Here is a 27430-nt window from a genome sequence, read left to right as displayed (position 1 = left end):
TTCTTTACCACTTAATTCCGTTTCCCCTTGTACAGATACTTGTATCATGGAACAATGTAATTGCAATGATATAAAAATATTAAAACTTAATTTACAGCCACCGGAAGCAAAGGAAATTTAATTGTATGTTGTCGATTTAATTCCAAACATATTTGTAGGGCGATGTAAGCCTTAACAACAAGAACCCAGAAAATGCTCAAAACAAATGTATTACTAAATTCAAAAGAAAAAAAGAAAAAAAGGCCGTTGAGTTTCTTCCGACCGTTCCTCTTAGTTTTGAGCAATACTTTTTCGAATGGGTGGTAGTTTTTGACATTCGATAAGTAATTTCATTATCAAAATATCCTATATTGATCTGAAAATGTTCCGATTTGAATAGGATTCAGGTGAATTTTCTATCATCACGAGGTTTTGCCTCAGTTCTGGGATTTATTATAATATACAAATTAATTATTTGTACCAGAAGTATATCAACTTTACTAACAATACATATGTGAACCGATCGTCATGTCCTATCGCATCTACACACTCGATGTCTGAGCAACTGAAAAGTACAAAGGGTACTTTTCACTCTGAAACTTTTAGGAATTCCCAAAGGAACATGATATGAAGTTTTTAGTGCAACGCAGAGCAGCTCGAATTGTCGGGGACCCAGTGCTCTGTGAACGGCTGGATCACTTGGCGTTGCGTAGAGACGTCGCTTCATTGTGTGTTTTCTACCGCATTTATCACGGGGAGTGTTACGAAGAGCTGTTTCGCCTGATTTCTGCTGCTGAATTCCGCCTTCGCATGACACGCCACAAATTAGGATATCATCCCCACCATCTGGAGGAGTGGTGGTCCTCCACAGTGCGGTTTTCAAGGAGCTTTCTTCCACGTACTACAAAGCTGTGGAATGAACTTCCTTGTGTGGTATTTCCGGCACGATGCGACAAGGAGACCTTCAAAGAAAGGGCCTACACTTACGCCGGCAACACTCCTGTGATTCCTCTGGTGTTGCAAGAGAATGTGAACGGCGGTGGTCACCAGGTGACCCCTACGCTCGTTTCTTCCTGCATAAAAAAAAGAAGTAGATCGAGATCGTATTTGGTATCATTCTTGGAAACTAAAATAGCCACGCTACGTCACTCTTCCTTTGGGAAGATAGGACAAACAAACGGGTCAAATGATGGTATGTGATCACCCCGTCCTTTGCTAAGCCATTATATTAAGTCATTAACTGAAAACACATCGATAGAGGGCGGGTGACGTGTGCACTGTGGGCACCGTTGTGAAAGTCAACCGTTCTAAATTTTGCCCTGTGAACGGTCAATCGACTTAGCATTGCATAGAGACATCCTTTCATATTGCTGTAAGGTCAGTTCCCTGCTGCCGAATTCCACCTTCGCACGTCATGCATCAAACTTGGATATATCATCCTCCCTATTTGCATGAGGGTCGTTCTTCTACAGTGTGGAAGAACCTTTCTACCACCAAATTAATTAAATTAAAAAACAAGTTTACTATCTCACATTTTTTTAAATTAAATTAAATCACCCAATAGAGCAGATAATACACTAATATATAAAACAATAACATTGCAAATACAATTTAATTATTTCACTTGCAAATGTGCTATCATAATCATTAGTTAAGTTAATACAATTTACGCTGTCAAATGTTTTAATTAAAAGACACATTTGTCAATGTACGTAACACAGGCAAAATAGAATAAGGTAATGTTATATATACTGTTGCTTGAAAGAGTTATAATACAATCTATAAATGACTGGCACAACGTGACACGGCGCAGGAATCATCTCAAGGTAAAATCAGTATTCATAGATTCAAGTCATGCTAGCGCTGTGCAGTGCAAACGGTATCTTGTTAATAAAAATATAACAATATTATACAAAAATAAACTATTAAAAATGATTTTAACAGTGGAATAATTTGTTAGCGAGGTAACCGGTTTTTGGGTAAATAAAATGCAGAATCTCAGGAAATCGATTGTCAATGTTGGAGTTCGGAATAAAAAATTTACAAGGTAAGCAAGTTTTGTATTTGTTCGAAATATTTTGTGAGCTTTAATTCAATAGCCGTTATTTAATAGTAGGTAGGAAATAGATCAGTAGTTTGTATAATATTCGCTTTTGTAATAATTATGTAACAAGTTTTATTAAAGTTATGAATGATTATATAGTTACTATAATATAAGATATATTATAGTAACCTACAAGTACAGTGGGTCAATAATAACTTAATTATCTACACTTATATATTTTAATTTATAAGAAAAAGGGCTTCCTATTAAACTACAGAAACAATTCGCCAAACTCTAGAACTAACTACCAGTGGGAGGCCCCCTTGCACAGGATGCCGGATAGATTATGGGTACCACAACGGCGCCTATTTCTACCGCGAATCAGTAATGTGTAACCATTTCTGTGTTTCGGTCAGAAAGGCGCCGGAGCTAGTGAAATTACTGCGCAAATGAGACTAACATCTTGTGTCTCAAGGTAGCGAGCACAATTGTAGTTGCCGCTCAGAATTTTTGGGATTGCATTGCATTGTAATGGGCAGGGCATATCAATTACCATCAGCCAAACTTCTTGCTCGTCTCGTCCCTTATTTTCATAAAAAAAACTAATGCCACAAGTAGCCGAAAAATTTTCTTTGTGAATTATTTCGTTATCTACGAAACTTGATATGAGTTTAAAATTCGAGTGACTAGTATAGTATTAACTGGTGATAAAATTGAAATGTTTAGCTTATCAAACAATAATAGTAGTTTATGTGACTGTAGATAATGAAGGGCATTAAGCACGAGTGTGGGTTTAATGCCCTCGCCTTCAGCTCGTGTCATAATAACATCACACTAATGTAAGTTTAGTTTTTACTAGTGGGAGGCTCCTTTGCACAAGATGCCAGCTACATTATGGGTACCACAACGGCGCCTACTTCTGCCGTGAAGCAGTAATGTGTAAACATTACTGTGTTTCGGCCTGAAGGGTAGCTAATGTACTGGCCAAATGAGTCTTAACTTACGTCTCAAGGTGACGAGCGCAATTGTAATGCGGCTCAACTATCATAACGTTCCATATCTTACTACTAATCAAATTTGTTTGCAAATTGTCATTTCATTTCGGACTCAACGTCATCTCTACTGATTTTAGATAAGAGGGAAAATCAATTTTTTTTTTCAGAGTTGTTCGAAATTTAAATGTTTAATATTATCGAAATCGTGAAATGTTTTTATTTAGCGATAATAACATTTTCACAGAAAAGAATTTGTTCCAACAAAAAAGTCTATATTTATGGTGGTTGTGCAGTTCTTTAACGCATCAGGGGGGTTTATGATATAAAAGTATATAAATATTTTTACAGAAGCATAGCGGTCAACAGTACAATTACTGATCCAGCTGAGAATATACAGTTAAAGTCATGGCAGGAGATCCCTGGACCATCATCTCTACCTTTTATAGGGCAATTATTCCATTTTCTTCCAGGAGGTGTGTATCTTATATTTAGGAATATTTTATTTTATTTATAAAAATACGGGACAAGACGAGCAGGACGGTTCAGCTGTTGGTTATTATAATACGCCCTGCCCATTACAACGCAGTGCCGCTCTGGATTCTTGAAAAGCCCAAAAATTCTGAGCGGCACTGCGATTGCGCTCGTCATTTTGAGACATAAGATGTTAAGTCTCATTTGCTCAGTAATTTCATTAGCTACGGCGCCCTTTAGAGTAAAACACGGTAATTTTTACACATTACTGCTTCACGGCAGACATAGACACCGTTGTGGTACACAAAATCTAGCTGGCATCCTGTGCAAAGGAGCCTCCCACTGGTCGGATCGGATCGGATCTGTATCCGTTAGAAACATACCTTTTAACCAGGTAATACGATGCAACTATCAAAATTATTCCTTTACTTAACAAAGTCTCCTTACAGCCACTATGGACTTTCTATCTTTTAAATTTTGATAAATAGATATTTCATAAAGTCATTGAACATTTTTCACTGTACATATTGTTTTGTAACTTCATAACGTGTATATTAGATATGACTTCACTTGTGCTATAAACACAAAGATCAGAGAGGCATAAAGCAAGCTGTTGCAAGTAGAAACATCCTTATATACAATTTTAGTAAGCTCAGCATATTTAGTTTTTATTAATGACTTAGAAAAAATTACAAAGTAAAACCAAATATTCTCAAACAGCATATAAAAGAGCATCAATTGCTTACATCAATAATTTACATAAATTTAAGAAACAAACACAATCTACCTAACCTCCATAATTTTGATCTTATGCTAATTTGACAGTCAGATGAAAATAATACTATCAAAGTCTGCTTGTGACACGGACGAGTAAAAAAAGAAGGACTCCGCGCCATGATATTAACAAATGAAGCACCTTTATGCTAGTGTGTGTGCGGTTACGGGGGATACCATTTACACAATTTTTCTCCCTTAAATAATCATATATGGCCACAAATACTTTAATAGTATTGTTTTGTTTGGTTAGTATTATTTCACAACGCAAGACGGCATTTTTAAAATATTTTATTGCGACGCAAACTGATCCGTCACAGATGATCTCATAATGGCGTCCCATCGGCTTGTATTAGTGTGTGTGCGTGGGGCTATGTATTTACACGTTTACCGGCTTGTTTTGGTGCTTCACTGTTATGTAAGGTGACAAGGAGTCCTTCTATTTTCACTCGTCCGTGCTTGTAAATTAATCCACTTTATTTAGTTACCGTAAATTTATTTTTTTTATAAGTATTTCATACTTTAAAAATGGTACTTTTATGTTTAGGCATCGTATTATATGTCCTCACAATTTATTAATCTTTACAAATAAAACCAGTCTTCTGTGGTTTTTTGGTTCTATCTTTTAAGAAGCCGTAAATTTACTTCATCTTTATTGGCTGGATGCGTGAACGTGTTACGAGTATCGTAGTGAACGACTAAATAACTTTGAGAACGCTTGTCCTAAGCTTTTCAAAGTTTGGCCTAGCATATGTAGATGTCATCATCATCATCATATCAGCCGGAAGTCATCCTGGACAAAGGCCTCCCCGAAATATCTCCACGACGATTAGTCCGGCGCTACCCTCATCCAATGTATTCCAGCGATCTGGGCCGTATTAGCAGTCTATCTTGTGGGGTCCTACAAACACAGAGTCTTCCAGTACGTGGGCACCATTCGTGGACTTTACTGCCCCAACGGCTAACTATCTTTCAAGATATATGCCTTGCCCACTTCAGTTTCGCAATCGTTCGGGCTATGTCTTTGACTTTGGATCACCTACGGATCTTCTCATTTCTGATTCGATCTCGCAGGGAAACTCCGAGCATAGCCCTCTCCATTATTTTCTAACCGACCATGACTTTTCCCATGATGCAGTTAGTTGCCTTGTATTATCAGGTCAGTTTAGACTACTTATTACTAGAATGCTTTATTCCGGCGATCTTGACCAGATCCTCGGTCCATCATGGTTGTGTGTGTGTTGATGTTCCAATCTAAAACGATTGTTTTAGCAACGCTGTCTTCTATGGTCTTGATTTACAATTTTTTTTCCAAATAATTCCTTCTCAGATTCAAAACAACACATTCAGGTATTCCATAAATCATCCAGTATACATCGAGCGCGAATATTTAGAATCTTCAGATGCAATATGTATACTATTTTCCAATTGACTCTCTTTGTGCCTAATTTGATCAAATCTGCTAAGACAGTTACATTTTTGATAACATGAATTAACTATTCATTATTGAGAGATGGAATTACTCTCCGATATTTAAAAAAACTCAGATATATCTCTAAGTTACGTTGCGGCTGGGAATTTTTTTTTATGTCAATTTTATTGTAATTCATAATTGACGTACCCACAATAAACAACTAGACAAACAATCACGTTCAAGTATTGTCTGAAGAAAAAATCTGCCTACGCGACTATTAGGCAGAATTATGTGGTTTGACCGCGCTTTGAATACAACGCCACGCAATGACAAAGCGTTCTGTAAAAACTGCCCACACAGCAGCATCTCCAAACGTAAAAATTAACAAAATTATGAAATTAAGTTGACGTTATTAATTATTTTGCTAAATATTTACATTTCTATTGCTAAAACAAAATACATTGCTGACGAAATGTGCGAAAGACGTTCGTCTATTTTATTCATTAATCAATGATCTTGTGAGTGTAAACAATAATATCATTTAAACATTATTTAGGAGTGGTAGTGCCATGTTGGGTCCTCACGGACACAACCGAATTGGGCCGGCACGCTCGGAGAAATACCACTCCCCCACTCAAAACCGGCGTGAAATAGCGGCTATGCCGCTGTGTTTCGTCCGGTGAGTGGGGTATCCGGAGGCCTACACCGCCTCTCCTAAATGGCAGCACGGAGTAAAAATAGACTACTCCAGGACGGTACCAGGCTATGCAGCCCTGGAGAATCCGTCCCTGGGCGTCCACAATTAGGGCCTGTACCTAATAGTGGTTGCCCAGGCTACCCCAAGTATTCTGGAGGGGGCACATCCGCGCTGACTCGGGGCAAACAGAGCAGGAGGCTCAAACCACCCTCTTCCACACTCGCTGTGGACTTTTGCAACATCAGGGGGCGTCGCTCAAATTTAAATGCCGTCCACTTTCATCTGGAGACGGCGAAGCCGGCCCTGCTCTTTTTAACCGAGACACAGATATCCTCCCTGGCTGATTCATCTTACCTTTCATACCCGGGGTATAATTTGGAACACTCCTTTATACCACGGGCTGGCGTGTGCGTTTACGTCAGGGAGGATATCTGTTCTCGACGCCTGAGTTTTCTTGAAGGACAGGACCTATCCGTCATCTGGCTGCGAGTAGACTGCGATGACCATCCGCGAATCTACGCATGCCTATATAGGTCCCATAGTGGTAACGCAGAGACTGACCGGCTCCTCGAATACATCCAAATGGCTACAGATTCCGTGTTGGAGCAGATCCCCACTGCGGAGATCGTGTTTCTTGGTGATTTTAACGCCCATCACGCCGAAAGGGAGGAAACCAATCATGCAGGGAGATCTGTTCACGACTTCGCCTTAGCATATGGTCTGACGCAACTGGTTATTGCGCCAACGCGAATCCCAGATGTGCAAGATCATACACCTTCACTGTTGGACCTTCTGTTGACCTCACATCCGGACGGCTACCTAATTTCCGTTGACCCTCCTCTGGGATCGTCGGGCCACTGCCTGATCCGGAGCACCGTGCCGATCACGTGCGTAACACGGCCCCGCTTCTTAGGCTGTCGCCGCGTGTGGTACTATAGGTCAGCAGAGTAAGACGAGATGCGGTGCTTTTTTGCATCCTACCCGTGGAGGCAGATCTGTTTTTCGCTGTGAGATCCAGATGCCGCTGCTGACGCTGTTGCTGATGTGGTGCTGCAAGGTATGGAACTCTTCATTCCATCCTCCTGTGTGCCTATCGGTCAGGCAGGTCATGGTTTGACCGCCCCTGCAAAATGGCTTCTCGCCGAAAGCAGGAGTGCTATCAGGCTTGGGTCAATGCGGTGGTATATAAGGATGCGAATTCCAGCGAACTTAAAAAACACTTCAATCATGCCTCCAGGTCCTTCAAAAGAGTTATTGATGACACGAAGTCGAAGCAAATTGGCAAAATTGGCGAGAGACTTGCACATCTTCCCTCAGGAACTCGTGCGTTCTGGTCGCTCGCCAAGGCTGTCCAAGGAAACTTCTGCCAGCCAGCCATTCCGCCACTGCACAGGGAAGATGACTCACTGGCCCATGACGCGAAAGAGAAAGCTGATCTCCTGGGCTCCCTCTTCACGTCCAACTCGACTTTGGATGACCAAGGTGCACCACCACCGCATATTTCACGGTGCGAGTCATACAAACCGGAGACAAATTTCCGGCTCGGCGCCGTACTTAAGGGGCTTCTCAACTTGGACATTCACAAATCATGCGGGCCCTGGCGCTGGTCCTTACCCATTCTTTTCCGGCTCTCCTACTCATCAGGCGTAGTCCCGAAGTTATGGAAGGCGGCTTTAGTGCACCCGATCCCTAAGAAAGGTGTACGCTCAGATCCGTGCAACTACCGCCCCATTGCCATTACCTCCATTTTCTCCAAAGTAATGGAGTCGATCATCAACTGCCAGCTCTTGGGATACCTAGAGGGGCACCAGTTGATCAGCGACTGCAGTACGGTTTCCGTCAGGGTCGCTCAGCTGGTGATCTTCTTGCATACCTCACCCATAAATGGGCGCAAGCGGTTGAGTCGAAGAAGAGGCGTTGGCGGTGAGTTTGGACATAGCGAAGGCCTTCGATCGGGTGTGGCATAAAGCGCTTAAAGTGAAACTGCCATCCTATGGGCTTCCCGAGAAGTTGTGCAAATGGCTCACTAGCTTTTTGGCTGATCGGAGCATCAAGGTTGTTATCAACGGTGCATGCTCCGACTTAAAACCCATAAACGCTGGTGTTCCGCAAGACTGCGTACTATCCCATACGCTGTTTCTTCTGCATAACAATGATATGCTGCAAATCAGCAATATTCATTGCTATGCAGACGACAGCACAGGGTATGCTTCCTACACAGGCCGTGCCAATATGTCCCGGGATAGCATCGACGAGAACCGGAACAAACTTCTGTCTGAAATCGAGACTATGCTTTACAAAGTCTCGGAATGGGGCCGACAAAATTTAGTCCGATTCAACCCCAAGAAGACACAAGTTTGTGCGTTCACCACTAAAAAGTCTGCCTTTGTCGTATACCCTCTATTCGAGAACACTCCTCTAACTGCCACAGCCTGTATTGGCATACTTGGTGTCAATATATCGAGCGACGTTCAGTTCCGTGGTCACTTGGAAGAGAAGGCCAAACGGGCCTCAAAAAAGCTTGGTGTATTCAGTAAGGCGAGACAGTACTTCACTAAAAGCCACCGCCTGCAACTTTATAAGGCGCAAATTCGGCCTCATATGGAGTACTGTTCTCACCTCTGGGTGGGTGCTCCCCAGTACCAGCTTCTTCCATTTGACCGCATACAACCAAGAGCGGCTCAAATCATCGACGATCAAGTCATCTCCGATCGGCTTGATTCTCTAGCATTGCGTAGAGATGTGGTTTCTTTCTGCATCTTCTACCACATTTATCACGGGGAGTGCTCAGAGGAGCTGTTCGGGTTGATTCCAGCGGCCGAATTCCACCACCGGACATTATGTGCAAAGTACCATCCGCATCATGTAGACGTCTGGCATTCCACAACCGCGCGTTTTGTTCGAAATTTCTTGCCTCGCACAGCCACTTTGTGGAATCAACTACCGGCAGCGGTCTTTCCGAACAGATACGACTTAGGGACATTCAAGAAAAAAGCATACTCCCACCTTAAAGGCCGGCAACGCATTTCTTGACACACCTGTTGTTGCGGATGTCCATGGGCGGTTGCCTCACCTCTCCACATCCCGTGAGCCTCTTGCCCGTTTGCCCCCTCTCATAAAAAAAAACATTAGTACCACGAAATAAGGTATTAATTTGAATGAATGTTTTAATGTTACCTGTGTTCAAATATTTTAATTCAAAATAGGATTTAAAATCACTTATTGAACGGCAAAAACTACCACCATTCAAAAGAGACTGCCTCAGACCTGAGAAGAATGTGCGCAAGAAACTCAGCGGGTTTTTTTTAATATTAAATAGGGATTACAATGAGATATCGTAACAATTATAATTAAAGAGCCTCAGGGTGTTCGCTTTATTCCCAGTCCGTGGTGTCATTAAGAAAATCGTTTATGCTGTAGTAACCTTTCCCATACAAACGTTTTTTGTTAAAATTCTTTCGCAAATAAAATATCATTTCATTTCATTTTAAATTTCGTAACACATTTGTTTTGTACATTTTCTGGGATCCTATTGTATAAGCATATACATCGCCCAACAAAAGACTAACTAACTCGACTCAACCGAGTAGTGGGCATAATAAGTTTATGTTTGTTCCTCGTGTTAACATTATGAATAACACAGTTTCTAGAAAATTCCTCAATGTGCTTATGATCATACAGAACATTATCAAAAATGTATTAAGAAGCAACAGTCAAAATGTTTATTTCTTTAAATTTTTCTCTTAATGATTCTCTAGGACCTCGGTTATAAATCGCGCGAATAGCCCTCTTCTGCAGTACAAGGATGGTATCAATATCGGCCGCACTGCCCTATAACAATATACCATATGACATAATACTATGAAAATAACTAAAGTATACTAGTCGCGCCGTATCTATGTCAGTTAACCATCAAATTTTCTTAACTGCATATGCTGCAGAACTAAGCCTATTCGCCAATCCTTCAATATCCCCCATTGCAATTTGGAATCAAGAGAAATGCCAAGAAATACAGCAGGCATTTCACTGTTTCACCTCTCCATTTAATAAAATATTCACATCTACATTTTTGACATTTGGCGCGGTAAATTTAATATATTTGGTTTTATGGCTATTTAACAATAAGCTATTGGCGCTCAACCGGTACACGATGTCAGATAGAACATTGCCTACTTCGTCATATAAAATTTGGCTTCGTTTCACTTTTAATATTGGTGAAGTGTCATCCGCAAACAATACCACCTTGTGTTTTTTTTCTACAAGGTTAGGTAGATCATTAATATAAATTAGGAAGAGGAAGGGTCCAAGAATAGACCCCTGTGGTAGCCCCATAACGAGAGGAGTCTCAGGAGATCTCCTGCCATTCACCTCAACCCCCTGAATCCTATTATTTAAATATGAGATCAGAAGATCGAGTGCAGATCCTCTTATACCATAGTGACAGCTTCCTGACCAGTGTTGAATGTTGAACACAATCAAAAGCGTTAGATAAATCACAGAAGATACCAAGTGCATTCTGTGATTCCTCCCAGGCTTTAAAAATATTCCTGATGAGTTCAATACCTGCATCCGTAGTCGAGCGTCCCCAAGTAAAGCCAAATTTGTTTTAAATGAAGTAACTTATTAGTGTTAAAGTGAGTAAGCCTTTTTTAATTTTTTCAAAATTTTTGAAAAAATTATTTAAAGCCAAAGGCTAGAAAGTGAGTCCCGATTTAAATATTGGTGTAATGTTACTAACATACTAGTATATTTCAGAAGGTCAGGAAACATGCCATGTTCAATACAGCTATTAAAAACTAGTGCTAGATATGGTGCTATAACGTCAATAACAGAACTTATTATTTTTACAGATATGCCCCATATATCAGTAGTTTTTTTCATTTCTAAAGATCTGAAAGTTTTAATTATTTCTACTGGGCTAACAACACTGAATTTGAAATTTTGTTTACATTCCTTAAAATTTTGCAAAAGAAGTGACTCGGCAACACTGGTGGAGGAGACAAGGGTTATTAGATTATATTCAAACTTGCATTCTTTCGCTCTTCCAGATTCCCAGTTAATAACTTTCCAAGTCATTTTTATTTTATTTGAAGCATTTTTAATTATTTATCTAATATGCATTGACATAGCAATAGTACATATTTTCTTAAATAATTGTGAATATTTTTTCACATACACAAGAAAAGATACATCATGATTACATGATGATCTCTCACTATATAGTTCATTTAACCGTTGTCTGCTCCTATGGATACCACCTGTTGCCCAGTTGTTAAATGACAAGAGACCACCCTAGTTGACTGTCTTTGAAGTAAATATAGATGCAAACTCTGTTTTAATAATTTTAAACAACTTACCATACGTCTCATTTGAAGTACTGTTATAATTCAAATACAAAACTGGGAGTTTTTCCGAAACATTACCTCTATATTTCTCCATCCACCTATTATTTACCGGAACAAACATTAACTTTTTAATTGAAGTACATTTGTTTACTTCAATATTAAAAGAGGAGAGAGCAAAGTGGTCTGAGCTCAGTTTACTAACTATTGACTGAGAAATATGTTTATAATTAGTAAAAATATTATCAATACACCTTTTAGAGGTGCTGGTTACTCTAGTAGGTTCAAAGAAAATATTTGATAAATTATATGATTTTAATAATCTCTAATAAGTTAATATTAAAGCCACCAGAAATCATAATATATTTCTTAGATTCTGATATTTTTGTTAGAACTCCTCCAATACACTCTCAAATAACTCATATAACGCATCGGGAGTTCTGTATATACTTACCACAATGGCACGCTCAAGCTCTGCACAGGTGCTCATTTCAATGGTAAGTTCAACAAAGAGGCCCACAATATCTTTACGGTCTTTGAATTTAAATGATTTACTTATAAGTATATAAGAGAGCCGCCACGTGTAGCCTTTTCTCTGCTAAACACACTTGCCACCTGAAGACTACTGGAGTTAAAAATGAGCTCATATTTTCTAAGCCAGTGTTCAGTAAGACATTAGATATCAATATTTTCATGGTTCATGAGTAACTCCAGCTCCAGTTCCTTACCTAACAATCCTTGCATATTTTGGTGCATCAGGTTTATGGCTTTACTTTAACTAGTACTTTTACATTGTGTATTTATTTTGCTAGAGGAGTCCCCTATTGTCTTAATGACTAATTTAAATAATTTGGAACATATTCCAAACCAGAAACTAAACTATAAGAGTGCTCTTGAGAGTGATTATTACTCGGCTCCTAAGCCGAGTCCAACAAACTATTACCCTGCTCAAAAGAAGCAGTGCTAATCAACTTACTAACCTGCTCAATAGGAGCAGGGGGCCGGGTTGCCAAATAATTGGCTGTGTTATAAAATAAATAAAAATATATATTGTATAAGTTAATATTGTAATTTTTTTTGTTGCACGTCATAAATAGTATGGCAAAAAAAATATCTTATTCACAAAATTCTCGTGCCCCGGTGTTTGTTACTAAACTCCTCCGAAATGACTAAACCAATTTGTTTGAAAAATTATGTCTATATCGGGTAGGTCTGAGAATCGGCCAACATCTATATTTCTTACCCCTAAATGATAAGATGTCACCCACCCCTAAATACGCAATAGGGTTGCAAGATGGCAATCGAATACATTAATTGTAGGACGATACATTTTATGTTAGATATATTTGGTAGGTCTGAGAATCAGTCGTCATCTATTATATATACCACAAAAATTTTAATTATTGATTTTTTTTATTACTTTAATTGGCAATACAACGTTTGCTGGGCCAGCTAGTAACTTTATAATATTTATGTAACATAAATCTAACATGTTTATGCAAATAAAAACTTTGACTTTTTATACATATATACAACGGCGCTTGGCCATTTTTGACAACCTTTTAATAACCGATTGGGAATCTAGTTGTTTATAGTTGGTGAATGTGTTTCATACACACTTTTACACTTTTTATTCAAAATTTTTGATGACATAACTAATTAACAAATGATTCCCAATTAATTGGATCTTTTTACGTCGTAATTTATTTATTTATTTTATTGAAATGTTTCCAGACGCATTTAGTCTGCTCCAGGGATATTTATTTATTTCATTTTTCTTAGGTTCACTGTCAGATGATCTAAAGATACCAGAGACGTTGTATAGAACTTACGGACCAATTGTCAGAATCGATGGAATATTGGGTTCGCCACCAGTTATATTTTTCATTGACGCAGAAACTACAGGCCATGTATGATTTTAGTTATTTATAATATAATGTATGAATAAATAGTAGTGTTATAAATAGAAGAGAATCAAAAATATAAAAGAATTCTCCTCAGATGCTTCACTCAATTAACATTTTAAAATATCATTTTACTTAATTTAATTACTTTTTACCAATTTCAAGTAGTTACATATCTATTTACTGTCATTGTGTACATATATATTTGTTTGACTTGTTATTAATTATTGATTGGAAATTTGATAGAATGGAAAACTTTTATTGTGATTTGTAACATGTTACGTATACCTATGACTACAAATAAATGATCTTATCTTAAAATCTATTCAAGGAAATCTAATATTTCAAGAAGTACTTCGGCATGTCCTTAATAATAGTAGAAATGAAATGCTTCGGCTGTAACTTTTAATTAAAATTGCCGACCATTAGTTGCTAATTCACATTTTAAAAAAAACTAACTCGCATTCATGAAAAGTGACACTGTCAATACATCAGAACAGGTAACCTTGGTTACCAAGATGTTATAATACTACAGCATAATAAACAGTGATATAACTTATTATTCTGCAGTCACATTTACGCGAAAAGGCTAAGTTTTTTTGATTCGTTACATTTGTAGATAAGCAGTTCGTAATATTTAATATAGTATAATAAATAGTATAATATTTTTTATTATGTTTTGTTTGGGTAACTCACTTTTGGGATAGCAAATAAAATAAATAGTTATTTTTTTAATAAAAATTTAGTTATGTCAAAAGAGCCAAGAAAGTAAATGCGAACAAAAGAAAGCACAAACAATTTTTATAGGTTAAAATTTTCTAGGGATTTTAAGACTTTATATTGTCATTTCATTCAATTAAAATCCCTACTTCCTTACTAATATTATAAATGTGAATGTAAGTTTGTTTGTTACGCTTTCACACTTGAACCACTTAACCGATTTTGATGAAATTTATTACAGGGATAGACAAAAGCTTGGGAAAGGACATAGACATTATTGCGAATAAAAGGCTTGGCGGTGTTGAAATAGGGGGTGGAAGTTTGTATGAAAGTTCATCTTATAGCGAGATAACACCACGAAACTTTTAAATATTTGTTCTAGCATTTTTAAAATTTAGACCTGTGTGAGGTGAAAAAGGGGATGAAAGTTCTATAGATGATAGCTTATATAAATGTATTAACCACAGCAGTTTGTAGTGTATTACTTGCAAAGTGAATGTTAAAAAAATAAAAAAAATTGCCCAAAGTAACTATTGCACACGCACGAAGTCGCGGGTATGAACTAGTATAATATACAACAAAAATACTGAATTTAATACTATTATTTACAGATTTTACGAAGTGAGAACTGGCTACCAAGTCGACCTGGATTTCATACTCTAGCGCATTTTAGAAAAATGATTAAATATAAAGATACTCCACATCTACCTACAGGGCTTCTAACAGAGTAAGATAATAAGTTAATTGTTTATTTCAATAAATATTTGTATTTTTTTAAGAATTAAATGTCCTTATGAAGAATTATGTGGACGCGATAAGACAGTTCTTTAAACAACAAGGTTTTAAGCAACTGTTCGCTTTCCAACTTAGCCGGATTATACTTCGTCGCCAATCGCCATACTGTAAGTAATTACTAGTATTTCAAACTTATGTCAAATCACTGAACGTTTCATACTGAATTTCAATATTTACTTTGGCAATCCCGCCTCTTATTACGTAGTATTTGCATCCTCTTTGGCTCCTATACTTAAAAAAAATTGTTTAATAATGATTGTTTAATAATAATCTTAAATAAAAAATATTCGGTAATAAAAAATAGTCTTGCGTTTATGGGTTTTAATTCGCATCGTTGATAACTACCGTGATGCTTCGATCGGCCGAAAAGCTAGAGACCCATTTCCACAACGTCTCGGGAAGCCCATAAGATGGCAGTTTCGCTATAAGCGCTTTATGCCACACCCGATCGAAGGCCTTCGCTATGTCCAAACTCACCGCCAACACCTCTCCCTTCGACTCAACCGCTTGCACCCATTTATGGGTTAGGTATGCAAGAAGATCACCAACCAAGCGACCCTGACTGCCTGTATCCCAAGAGCTGGCGGTTGATGATCGACTCTATAACTTTGGAGAAAACGGAGGTAATGGCAATGGGGCGGTAGTTGGATGGATCCGAGCGTTCACCTTTCTTAGGGATCGCGTGCATTAAAGACGCCTTCCATAATTTCGGGTCTACGCTTGATGAGTAGGAGAGCCGGAAATGACGGGTAAGGAACGGCGCCACTTCCGGAGCACATGTCCGCCGGACTTTTAACCTCCGGCATGTATGACTCCTACCGCGGAATATGCGGTGGTGGTGCACCTTAGTCATCCAGAGTCGAGTTGGACGCGAAGAGGGAACCCAGAGCCCAGGAGATCAGCTTTCTCTTTTGCGTCATGGGGCAGCGAGTCATCATCCCTGTGCAGTGGCGGAATGGCTGGCTGGCAGAAGTTTTCTTGGACAGCCTTTGCGTCCAGAACGCACGAGTTCGTGAGGTAAGGCGTGCATGTCTCTCGCCAATTCTGCCTTCGACTTCGCGGCAGCAATAACTTTTTTTAGGGACCTTTTATTATGCAATGATCTCTCACTATACAGTTCATATAGCCTTTGTCTGCTCCTATGAATGCCAGCTGTTGCCCAATCATTAAATGACAGGAGACCACCTGATTTGACTGTCTTAGAAGTAAATATAGAAGCAAACTCTGTTTTAATTATTTTAAATAACATATCATACATTTCATTTGGATTAATATTATATTTGAATAAATCCAAATTTGAGAGTTGAACTGACACATTGCCTCTATATTTCTCCATTCGCCTATTATTCACAGGAACAAACGTAAACTTTTTAATTTTAGTACATTTATTGACCTCAATGTTAAAAGAGGCTAACTGACCAAAGTGGTCTGAACTCAGTTTGTTAATTATTGCCTGAGAAATGGGTTTATAATTGGTAAATATGTTATCAATACAGCTTTTGGAGGTGCCAGTTACTCTAGTAGGCTTTAAGAAATTATTGGTTAAATCATATGATTTGAATAAAGATCTGAATCTAATACTGGTTGAGGATTTTTCTAATAAATTAATATTAAAATCACCACATATCATGATATACTTCTTAGACTCAGATAATTTTAATAAAACCTCCTCCAATACACTTTCAAATAATTCATATACTGCATCTGGGGGTCTGTATATACTAACAACAATGGCGCACTTGAACTCTGCACAGGCTATTTCAATTGTACGTTCAACAGAGAGGCCCACAATATCTTCTCGTTCTTTGAATTTAAATAATTTACTTATAAGAATAAGAGAGCCGCCACGTGTAGCTTTTTCTCTACTAAACGCACTTGCCACCTGATGACCACTGAAGTTAAAGATGAGCTCATATTTTCTGAGCCAGTGCTCTGTTAAACATAAAATATGTATATCTTTATGATTTTAAATAACTCCAGTTCAAGTTCTTTACCTAATCATCCTTGCATGTTTTGGTGCATCAGGTTTGCAATTTTACAATTATTACTTATTCTAGTACTTGTTATATTACATTGTGTTTTTACACTGCTAGAGGAGTCCCCTATTGTCTTATTGTTTAATTTTTTGGAAAATCTTTGCTTAAATTAGTACACTGCTCGATAGAAGCAGTGGTTATTAAGTTGCATTGACCCAAGCCTGATAGCGCTCCTGCTTTCGGCGAGAGGCTATTTTGCAGGAGCGGTCAAAACATGGTTGGAACCTGTCACCTATAGGCACAGCGAAGGATGGAATGAAGACTTCCATACCTTGCAGTATCATATCAGCAACAGCGTCAGCAGCGGCACCTGGATCACCCAGCGAAAAACAGGTCTGCCTCCACGGGTAGGATGCAAAAAAATACTCCATCTTATCGCACTCTACTGACCTTTAGTGCCACACGCGGTGACAGCCTAAGAAGCGGGCCGTGTTAGGCGCGTGATAGGCACGGTGCTCCGGATCAGTGGTCCGACGACCCCAGAAGAGAGTCAACGGAAACTAGATAGCCGTCCGGATGTGAAGTCAACAGAAAGTCCAACAGTGAAGGTGTATGATCTTCCATATCTGGGATTCGCGTTTGCGTAATAACCAGTTGCGTCAGACCATATACTAAGGCGAATTAATATTATAAAGGAGTACTCCAGATTATACCCCGGGTATGAGAGGTAAGTATCAGCCAGAGAGGATATCTGTGTCAGTAACGGTAAAAAAGAGCAGGGCCGACTTTGCCGTCTCCAGGTGGAAATAGACGGCATTTAAATTTGAGCGAAGCCCCCTCACGTTGCAAAAGTCCAAAGCTAATGTGGAGGAGGGTGGTTTGAGCCTCCAGCTCCGGATACCCCACATACTGGACGAAATTTCACGCTGGTTACAAGTGGGAGAGTGGTATTTCTCCGGCCGAGCATGCTGGCCCAATTCGGTTTTATCCGTTAGGGCCCAACATGGCACTACCACTCAAAGTGAACTTCATTTTGTTGAAAATTATGTGAATAATCGGATAAACAAAATTACTGATTGTAATGATGATAACATATTCTGCTTGTAGCCATTTTTAACAAGCAACCATGGCTTATAAAAAATATTAACATATATAAAACTTCAATTATGAATCCAATTTAAGAAAAACAGGTGACTGTAACTAATTAAAAATAATATAAGTACCCATTTTCGCCTGGCAATCCTAACGCTGCGGCTGACTCAGAGTAAGCATTTATTTTTTCAATTCTCATTTCAGTCATAATTTTTTTTATGGAAAAGGAGGACAAACGAGCATAGGGGTTATCTGGTGTTAAGTCATCACCACCGCCCACGTTCTCTTGCAACACCACGGAAATCAGAGGAGCATTGCCGGCCTTTAAGGAAGGTGCACGCGCTTTTTTTTTAGGGTACCCATTTCGTATCGTCCCGGAACCGCACAAGGAAACTCACTCCACAGTTGAAGTACGTGGAAGTAAATTCCGAGAAAACCGCACTGTCGAGGACCTCCACACATCCAGATGGTGGGGATAGTATCCCGATTTGTGGCGTGTCTTGCGAAGGTGGAATTCGGCGGCAGGAATCAGTTGAAACAGCTCTTCGGAACACTCTCCGTGATGAATGCAGTAGAAGACACACAATGAAGCGACGTCTCTATTCTTGAAGATATTTATTCTTTTTTTTAATTTAATCCTTTCAATAAAGGGAGTCTAATTTATTTATTTTGACTAAGCAACTAGATCCAAAATTTTCGTGAACACAAATTAGATTTAAATTATAACCTTTACACACCTAAGACACTTTTAAAATAATAATTTAAGAAATAACGCTTAATTAAATTATTAACATATATTTATGTCTTTATGTGTTTTAATTACCGCTCAGAATTGGTTGGGTTTTTCACGAATTCTGAGTGGTACTGAATTGTACAGGGCATGGCGTATCGCTTACTATCAGTCTCTTCACTTTTCATAAAAATATCCTTTCCTTATACCTTCTACGTGAATTTTACGATGATAGTGGCACAAGTATCCATTACCTCGCATAAAAGGTTACTCAAGTTTTACAAAATATATTTACTAGCTGACCCGGCAGACTTCCTACTGCCTCAATCGATATTTTAAATACCTAAACTTTTGTATAAAATTAACTTAAAACAAACAAATATAAAAAGTGCTCGGTACGAATGAAATTTTAATCACACACGATTCACGATCACGTGACCTGTCTGTTGTTGTGTCTATCTGTAAAACCTACGAAAATATTCATTTAAATCATATGCTCTAAACGGCCATATAGATCATCATTTGGATTATGTTGGCTACTTTGGTTCTCCTACGGATCTCCTCGTTTCTGATTCGATCTCACAGGGAAACTCCGAGCATAGCCCTCTCCATTGCCTTCTGAGGGTCGATGAGCTTTCTTATAAGGCCCATTGATAGCGGCCACGTCTGCGTACCGTAAGTCATTAATTTATTTACTAATCTTTAATGCCAGACGAAGAAATTAAGACTTTGGAAGTGAAATTTATTTAGAATATAATAGAATTAGAAATTCATGAAATCTAATTTATTTAAATACGCAATCTCTTAATCTCGATACATGAGTTACAAAAGGTGATAATTGCTAATAAATGCGTAATATAAGCCGAAGATACAAACGGTATACCAAAGGTAAGGTAAATCACCAAAATGTTTGGATATTGAAGCTTTTTGTACTAGAGAGAGCAAATGGTAAGACCTCTAACACCAGAGGGCAAGCACGATTAAATTTTTTTAGTAACCGTTTTAATTCATTATTGTTACAGTGAGGGAGAGTTGTGGAAAAGTTTTAGATCCACAGTTAATCCGATACTGCTGCAGCCTAAAACCATAAAATTGTATACAAATATATTAAATGAAGTAGCTGATGATACGATCAAAAGGTAAATATTCGTATTAAATATAAATACTCGTACTCATACCCATGCTTTAAATCCTCCGTAGCTAGTGAAATATAATTTATGTCTCAAAGTGACGAGCGCAATTGTAGTGCCACTCAGAATTTTTGGGGTTTTTCAAGAATCCTGAGCAGCATTGCATTGTAATGGGCAGGGCGTATCAATTACCATCAGCTAAACGTTCTGCTCGTCTCGTCCCTTATTTTCATTAAAAAAAATCTAAAAACTACTTTTTTGGCTTTGTTCACGTAAGTGCAACATATATTTTTTTTTTGTTTTAGAAAAATGGTTGTATAACAACGGCATAAAACTATGTATAATATATTGCAGATGGAGATCAAAACGCAATGATAACAATATGATTGATGGAAAATTCGACGTGGAAGTAAACTTATGGGCCTTAGAATCTATAGGTGTGGTAGCTCTAGGTGGTCGTCTAAATTGTCTTGACCCCAGTTTACTTGATGATTCTCCAGCAAGACGGCTCATTCAAAATGTTCACGATGTTTTTGTTATGTCTGAAAAGTTAGATTTCAGGCCAAGTTTATGGAGATATATCGCAACACCTAATTATAAAAAAGCTATGAAGTGTTACGCAGAACAATTGAAGTATGTTGAGCCAGTAACGCAATAATAAATTTAATGTTGATTTGTTTGTTAGTGTTAATCATTTATTATGGGCTCTTGCTTGTTTCAGTCTGAGTAAATATTTTATTAATAAAGCAATAGAGCAAAATAAAAATAAGGTGGGAGAAAATAAAGATGAGAAGGGAGTTCTGGAGAAACTATTGGAGATTGATGAACGTGTAGCAACTATAATGGCTGGTGACATGCTGTTTGCTGGAGTTGATACTGTCAGTAAATGTGATTGTTTTGCAAAAATTACCATTTCAGACCATGATTTTAGGAGTTCCGTACCCAAACGGTAACCATACTACTAATTATAGTAATATTGTTACCCTTTGGGTATTTGGGTACGGAATCATTAAAAAAAAATATCCACCCGACCATTTGTCTATTAACAGGCTCTCATAACTGTTTTTACTACTGCCACCTTAAAAAATAAAAATTCATAATAAACAATTTTATGCTTACATGCTTCACCGCCGCCCACATTTGTTAAATTCCAGAGAAATCACAGGGACGTTACAGGAAGGTGTACGCGCATTTTTTACGTACCCATGTCCTATCGTCCTGGAAAAACCGCACAAGGAAACTCATTCCACAGCTTTGTAGTACGTCGAAGAAAGCTTCTTGAAAACCGCCTTGAAACCTTTCCTAACTTGTGGCATGTCGTGCGAGGGTGGAATTCGGCGGCTGGAATCAGGTGAAACAGCTATCGGGAACACTCCCGTGATATTGCTTAACTTGGTAACGATAATAGCGAACTAAAAACTTTTACATTTATATTGTACATACGACATACGTACAACCAAACTATAGAGTGATCTTGTGTTTCCAGGACAATTCGACACAGAAACTTTCAAAAAAGCGCGTACACTTTTTTAAAAGGCCGGCAACGCTCCTGTGATTCCTCTAGTGTTTCAAGAGATCTCTAAACATCAGGTGACCTATACGCTCGTTTGCCCTCCTCCCCCCCCCCTTACATAAAAAAATTAAAATTAGGTTTTCAACGATAGAAAAAAATATCATAATTATTCATTACAAGATTCTCTTGATGTTATCATTTAAAAAACACGAAATGAATGAATTATTCGTTGATATTTCGTTTTTGTTACAGACTGCAAATGCAATGATAGCCACATTGTATTTTTTGGCGAAAAATCAGGAAAAACAAGATAAGCTTCGAGACGAGATAAATAATTCAAGCATGGAACGAAAACCTTATTTGAAAGCCTGTCTCAAAGAAGCGATGAGGATGATGCCCGTTGTTGGAGGAAATCTTAGAAAAACCACAAAGGAATACAGCGTAATGGGATATAAAATACCCAAAGATGTAAGTAGAAAATTGTGTATCAAGTAATAACTAATATTTCCGATGATATTTTGAACTGTATTGTGCTAATGAAAAAATCTAATCTCTTATTTCTGGAACAATAAATCTAATTTCTTATCTTAACTTCATACCCATATGCAATTAGTATTATTATTTTTCAGATGTATGTCACATTCTCACATCAATTTCTATCAAATTTGGAAGAACACTATCCGCGGCCGAAAGAGTACATCCCGGAGCGATGGGTAGCAGAGAAAACTGACCCCTTATATCATGGAAACGCACATTCTTTTGCTTACAGTCCATTTGGTTTTGGCGTACGAAGCTGTATAGGTAAATAGTTTACTAATAAATGACGTTAATGATAATATTATATACATACTTTTCTAACAAACTAGAACTTTACTTACTTACATCAAAATATATAATAACATTAAATATCCATGACTCGAAGACAAAATGTATATATCGGCGCAAATACTACAACACACCTATTATTAAAACGAGAATAATTCAGTTTAATGAACTAATTTTAGTTAAAATTAGTTCACAAATTATCCTTTAATTACATTGTGATGTGAAATTATTGGAAAAACAACATGAATTGAAAACACGAGCCGGGTCCTATAAATACAGCCGCACTGTCGACACTTAAGTCTCTCTCACAGACACGCTGAACTTTTCAGTAATAGCACCCGACGAACCAACACGTTATCCGGATAACGTCGCGCACCGACCCGACATACAAGACGTTGCGTTACTTAAAAACGTAACGCTCAATGTAAATTCAATCGAAGTTTTTCACGAATTAGAGTCAGACCACCTGCCCGTCGTCCTAAATCTAGGCCCACCGGTTAACTTTCAACCACCGACGAAAACAGTGATCGACTGGCAACGGCTGAAAAAGGATCTCGAGTCTATCAAGTCCGACGACCTTGACCTTATACCGGACGTCATCGACTCGGTCGACACGGCTCACAGTGCTATCTCTCATGTGACGTCACATATACAGAATAGGATCAAGGCCTGCTCCAGGCAGGTTCCGACGATGCAACCGCATCGCCTAAACCTGCCACCAGAGGTCAGGAACCTACTCACACAGAAGCACAGAGCCACTAGACTTTACGATAGGTATCCTTCGGTCGAGAATAGGCGCCACCTCCGCTACCTACAGCGGGTGGTACGGGAACGTATCGCGGAACTCCGCGGCGAACGTTGGGACCGCTTGCTCGGCAACCTTAAGCCATCACATGTGGCTTTCTGGAAACTGCCTCGCGCGTTCAAACAGGAGCCGCCCACTGTCATGCCTCCTTTGGATAGACTAGGACTGCAGCCGGCGCTCGATGACGATGAGAAGGTTGAATGCCTCGCCGATAGTCTCGAGAGTCAGTGCTCTCCAAATGCACATGCCGACCCGACACACGTTGACGAAGATGATCGTGAAGTTGAACGTCGCTCCGCTCTGAGCCCTTCAGGCGATGTAATAAAACCCACCACTTACGAAGAGGTGAAGCTAATTATTAAGGAGCTTCACTCCAAGAAGGCCCCGGGGCCCGACACTATAAACAATAGGGTTCTTAAAATCCTACCATCGACTCTTATTACTTTATTGGTTACCATTTTTAATATTCTATTGTCTAAGAGCGCGTTCCCCGAACAATGGAAGGATTCCATTGTTATCGGTATCCCAAAACCCAATAAACCTAAAGCTAATCCGAGTAGCTATAGGCCTATTAGCTTAATTAACTCGATCGGGAAACTTTACGAAAGATTAATTCTCGCGCGTCTTAATCATTACTCGCGAAGCTTAACCTGATACCCGACATACAGTTCGGATTCAGAGCCGCTCACTCGTGTCCCCAGCAGGCTCACCGACTCACCGAGTACATTCTCTTACGGCGTCAATTTCACGCTACCACGGCAGCCGTGTTTTTCGATGTCGCGAAGGCCTTCGACAAGGTATGGCACAACGGCTTAGTATTCAAGCTGTATCAACTGGGAGTGCCAGACAGGCTCATGCTCATCATTCGAGCCTACCTTACTGATCGCTCCTTCCGATATCGAGTAGAGGGCACCCTATCCTCACCCAGACCCATCAGGTCTCGCGTGCCACAGGGTTCGGTCCTCTCTCCCACTCTTTTCTCGCTCTTCACGAGCGACATTCCCAAGTTTCCGAGTGTCCAGCTCGCTCAGTACGCTGACGACACGGCACTCTACTTTGGCTCCAACCGCTCAACCTTGAGCAAGAACATTAAAGTGCTTCAAGCCGCCGTCGATGAACTAGGCAACTGGTTCAGAAAATGGCGGATTGAAGTGAACCCCGCCAAGAGTGCAGCGGTACTCTTCGGTAACGCGAATAGCATCCGCGCTAAAAACAACCGACCGACGTTATTAAACTGTATGAAACACCCATACCGTGGGTGAAGGATTACAAATACTTAGAAGTCACGTTCAACAGCAATATGAACTTCAAGAAACATATTGATACGGTATGCAATAGAGCCCGATTTGTCCTCAGTCGCCTTTATCCACTTGTGTGTGGGCGAAGCAAACTTCCGCTCAAACACAAAGTGACGCTGTACAAAACCATCGTACGGCCCATACTGTCATACGCAAGCGTCGTTTTCGCGCACACCCGACCGAGCTACTTACGTCGTTTGCAAGTAGTTCAAAATAAATTCACGCGCATGGCAACCGGAGCCCCGTGGTTCATCCGAAACGTAGATCTTCACCGCGACCTAGAGCTTTCGACGATAGCTCAACACTTTAAAGAGATCTCGCGACGCTTCTTTAACAAGGCGCCTAACCATTCCAACATCTTGGTTAGGAAGGCATGCGGGTACACCCCCCTTTACCATAGTCTCAACCCAATAAGACGTCCCAGACACGTCACGGTAGACCCGGATGACGACATCACCATCGCGAACGCGACACCCACACAAACACCGACACACCGCCTTCGCAGGCGTAGGCGCGGTCAACCACCGCAAACCACTGGCACTCGTCACTCTGACGATGGCCAGCGGCCCGCACCCTAGATACACCACACATTGTTTTGATACCCGACGAGACGCTAGTCCTCGTCCTGTTATCGTTTCACTACACTCACTCACACACGGACTGACTGACGGACTGACATACACCACTTACACAATCACAAACACACTCCACAAACATACATGCAGACAAACATTTACACTACTTACATACATACAAACATACATACATACATACAATTATAAACACATACATACACACTTACATACATTACACAAAACATCACCACACTCGCCGGCGAGTGTGTTATTCTCACCTTTCGATCTTTCATCATCATTTCATCTTCATCTTCATTCTCTCTCCTTCCCACAAGCACACAGCCGGTCTGAGGTTCGAGTGTCCTTAGGAGACGCCCCGCGACTGTTGTTGCGTAGTCTTTGCGGCCTCTATGGCCCACGTCCTACTTCGCTGTGAAAGCCAGGGCTGCTAACAGCACAGAGGAGGTTTTAGTCGGTATGGGGCGTCCGCTTACGCGGACACTCGAGTCCGACACCGTTCCGGGGCGTAAATACGTAACAGTATTTCCTCCTCTCAAAAAAAAAAGACAAGTCAGTCGTGCTCGGGCTGTCGTACGGTACGGACCTCTCTGGGACGTCGTAACGCTGCCCGTTGAATAAACGAATGTAATAAAATACCTACTCGTGTAGTTTTCTTTAGAAGAACCAATGAGTGATCTTCAGCAAGATAGCAATTGTGATGTCAACAGTAATGACGTCACACCCTTTAAAAACAATGCAGAGGTTCTTTCCTCGTCATATATATTCATCATATAAATTTTTGAACCAAGCTCATATCTCTTAACATTGCGCCAATATTTATCACTACATTAAATCACAAAAAATAAACCCTTTTCTCATTTTCGGGCACGAGGTTTTGCAACCTTTCTGATAGCGCAATTTATTTATATGCTGATGATGTGCAGAAAGCTTGAAAAAACCTGAACATGCATTAGAAATATTTAAATAAAAATCATGCTTACGCTCTTTTTAAACAGATTTATTTAGCTTGCCCTGTTTACTTATTTGGATCCAGTAATTGGTATTTCCCCATCCTGTTCTAATCTAAAATGTAGTACATACCTTTAGTTCTAATGATAATATAATTTAATACATTCTACATGCTTCACAATCGAGATTTATATATTGTATCACAACCACTTCAAAATGGGTCTCAAATGAAAGGGATTGTGTAATACAATACTGTTAATGCTAAGACATTATTTAAAATCTAAGATGGCTACCAGAAATGCCAAATTATATATTTGTTTCAATTTCGGTGATGAACAAAGGAAAGTACAAGTCGAAAGCTGTGTAGTAGATCGTAGAGCTTAGAGACAGTCAGAGACAGAGAATACTTAACAGTAATATAAATTGCCCTGGCCAAATCTTAAAAACAAAAATAAGTGATATTTGAAGTTAAAAGTAGATATATCCAAAATATATAAGAAAAACGAAAATTTAAATAACATGTTGATAAGAAATATATGTTAGAATCGAATTATGAATGTCCGCCACACAAACACAATTAAAAATTTAATCAAAATCGATACTGTAGTTTCAAGGAAGAAGTGTCAGTTGTATGGAATTCTGTACATCTTTGGTTAGATATTTATTATACTTATATATATTTTTATAAGAATGTAGACGGTGGTGATCACTTAACATCCAGTGGGAGGCTCCTTTAATTAGAATGCCGGCTAGATCATGGGTACCACAACGGCAACTATTTCTACCGTGAAGAAGTAATGTGTAAGCATTACTGTGTTTCGGTCTGAAGGGCGCCGTAGCTAGTGAAATTACTGGGCAAATGAGACGTTACATCTTATGTCTCAAGGTGACGAGCGCAGTTTTAGTGCCGCTCAGAATTTTTGGGTTTTTCAATTATTCTGAGCGGCACTGCATTGTAATAACCAGAGCGTATCAATTACTATCAGCTGACTATCGTCCTGCTCGTCTCGTCCCTGTTTTACATAAAAAAAAGGTCGATTGTCCTCCTCTTGCACGAAAGATATATGTTCACGTTTTATTTTTAGGTCGCCGTATTGCTGAGTTGGAGATGGAAATATTCTTAGAGAAAGTAATTAAAAATTTTAAGATTGAATGGACTGGAGGACCTCTGAAAACACACGTAGCTGCATTGAACTACATTGTTGGACCTTTCAATTTTATTTTTAATGATGTTTGATAATTGACGAAATATGTGCTATGGATAATTTTATAATATTTAGCGACAATTTCCAAAGCTCTGTTTCAAAATACGGCTATATAACAATGTTCTAAAGACTACGATGAATAACTGGAATTATTATACTTCGTACAACAAATTTTTA

The 27430-nt window shown here is 39.1% G+C and overlaps 1 protein-coding gene across 12 annotated transcripts; it reads left to right on the top strand.

The window, feature by feature from the left end:
- The first annotated feature begins 1779 nt into the window (after nucleotides 1-1779).
- On the top strand, nucleotides 1780-27424 carry LOC126974636 (cytochrome P450 CYP12A2-like). Of its 12 annotated transcripts, none has more exons than XM_050822154.1 (11): nucleotides 1780-1805; nucleotides 1924-2026; nucleotides 3367-3491; nucleotides 13499-13626; nucleotides 14952-15067; nucleotides 19956-20072; nucleotides 20418-20696; nucleotides 20785-20941; nucleotides 21829-22044; nucleotides 22206-22377; nucleotides 27134-27424. In XM_050822154.1, the coding sequence occupies exons 2-11, from the start codon at nucleotides 1968-1970 to the stop codon at nucleotides 27283-27285; spliced, it is 1521 nt and encodes a 506-aa protein (XP_050678111.1). In that variant the 5' UTR covers nucleotides 1780-1805; nucleotides 1924-1967; the 3' UTR covers nucleotides 27286-27424. The 12 variants fall into 12 exon arrangements, with proteins under 12 accessions (XP_050678111.1, XP_050678113.1, XP_050678114.1 ...); XM_050822156.1 differs by having other exon boundaries at nucleotides 1787-1805; nucleotides 1940-2026; XM_050822157.1 differs by lacking the exon at nucleotides 3367-3491 and having other exon boundaries at nucleotides 1789-1805; nucleotides 1940-2026.
- The last annotated feature ends 6 nt before the right edge of the window (nucleotides 27425-27430 follow it).

This window comes from Leptidea sinapis, chromosome 33 (genome assembly GCF_905404315.1).
Source record: "Leptidea sinapis chromosome 33, ilLepSina1.1, whole genome shotgun sequence".
NCBI lineage: Eukaryota > Metazoa > Arthropoda > Insecta > Lepidoptera > Pieridae > Leptidea > Leptidea sinapis.
This window is presented reverse-complemented; position numbering and strand designations above follow the sequence as displayed.

What these genes read in the sequence shown, in the direction of transcription:
- LOC126974636 (XM_050822154.1), top strand. Translation starts at nt 1,968, where the DNA reads ATGCAGAATCTCAGGAAATCGATTGTCAATGTTGGAGTTCGGAATAAA. An exon ending in CCTACAGGGCTTCTAACAGA is followed by an intron (nt 15,068 to 19,955) that starts GTAAGATAATAA and finishes TTATTGTTACAG; the next exon opens with TGAGGGAGAGTTGTGGAAAA. An exon ending in GATATAAAATACCCAAAGAT is followed by an intron (nt 22,045 to 22,205) that starts GTAAGTAGAAAA and finishes ATTATTTTTCAG; the next exon opens with ATGTATGTCACATTCTCACA.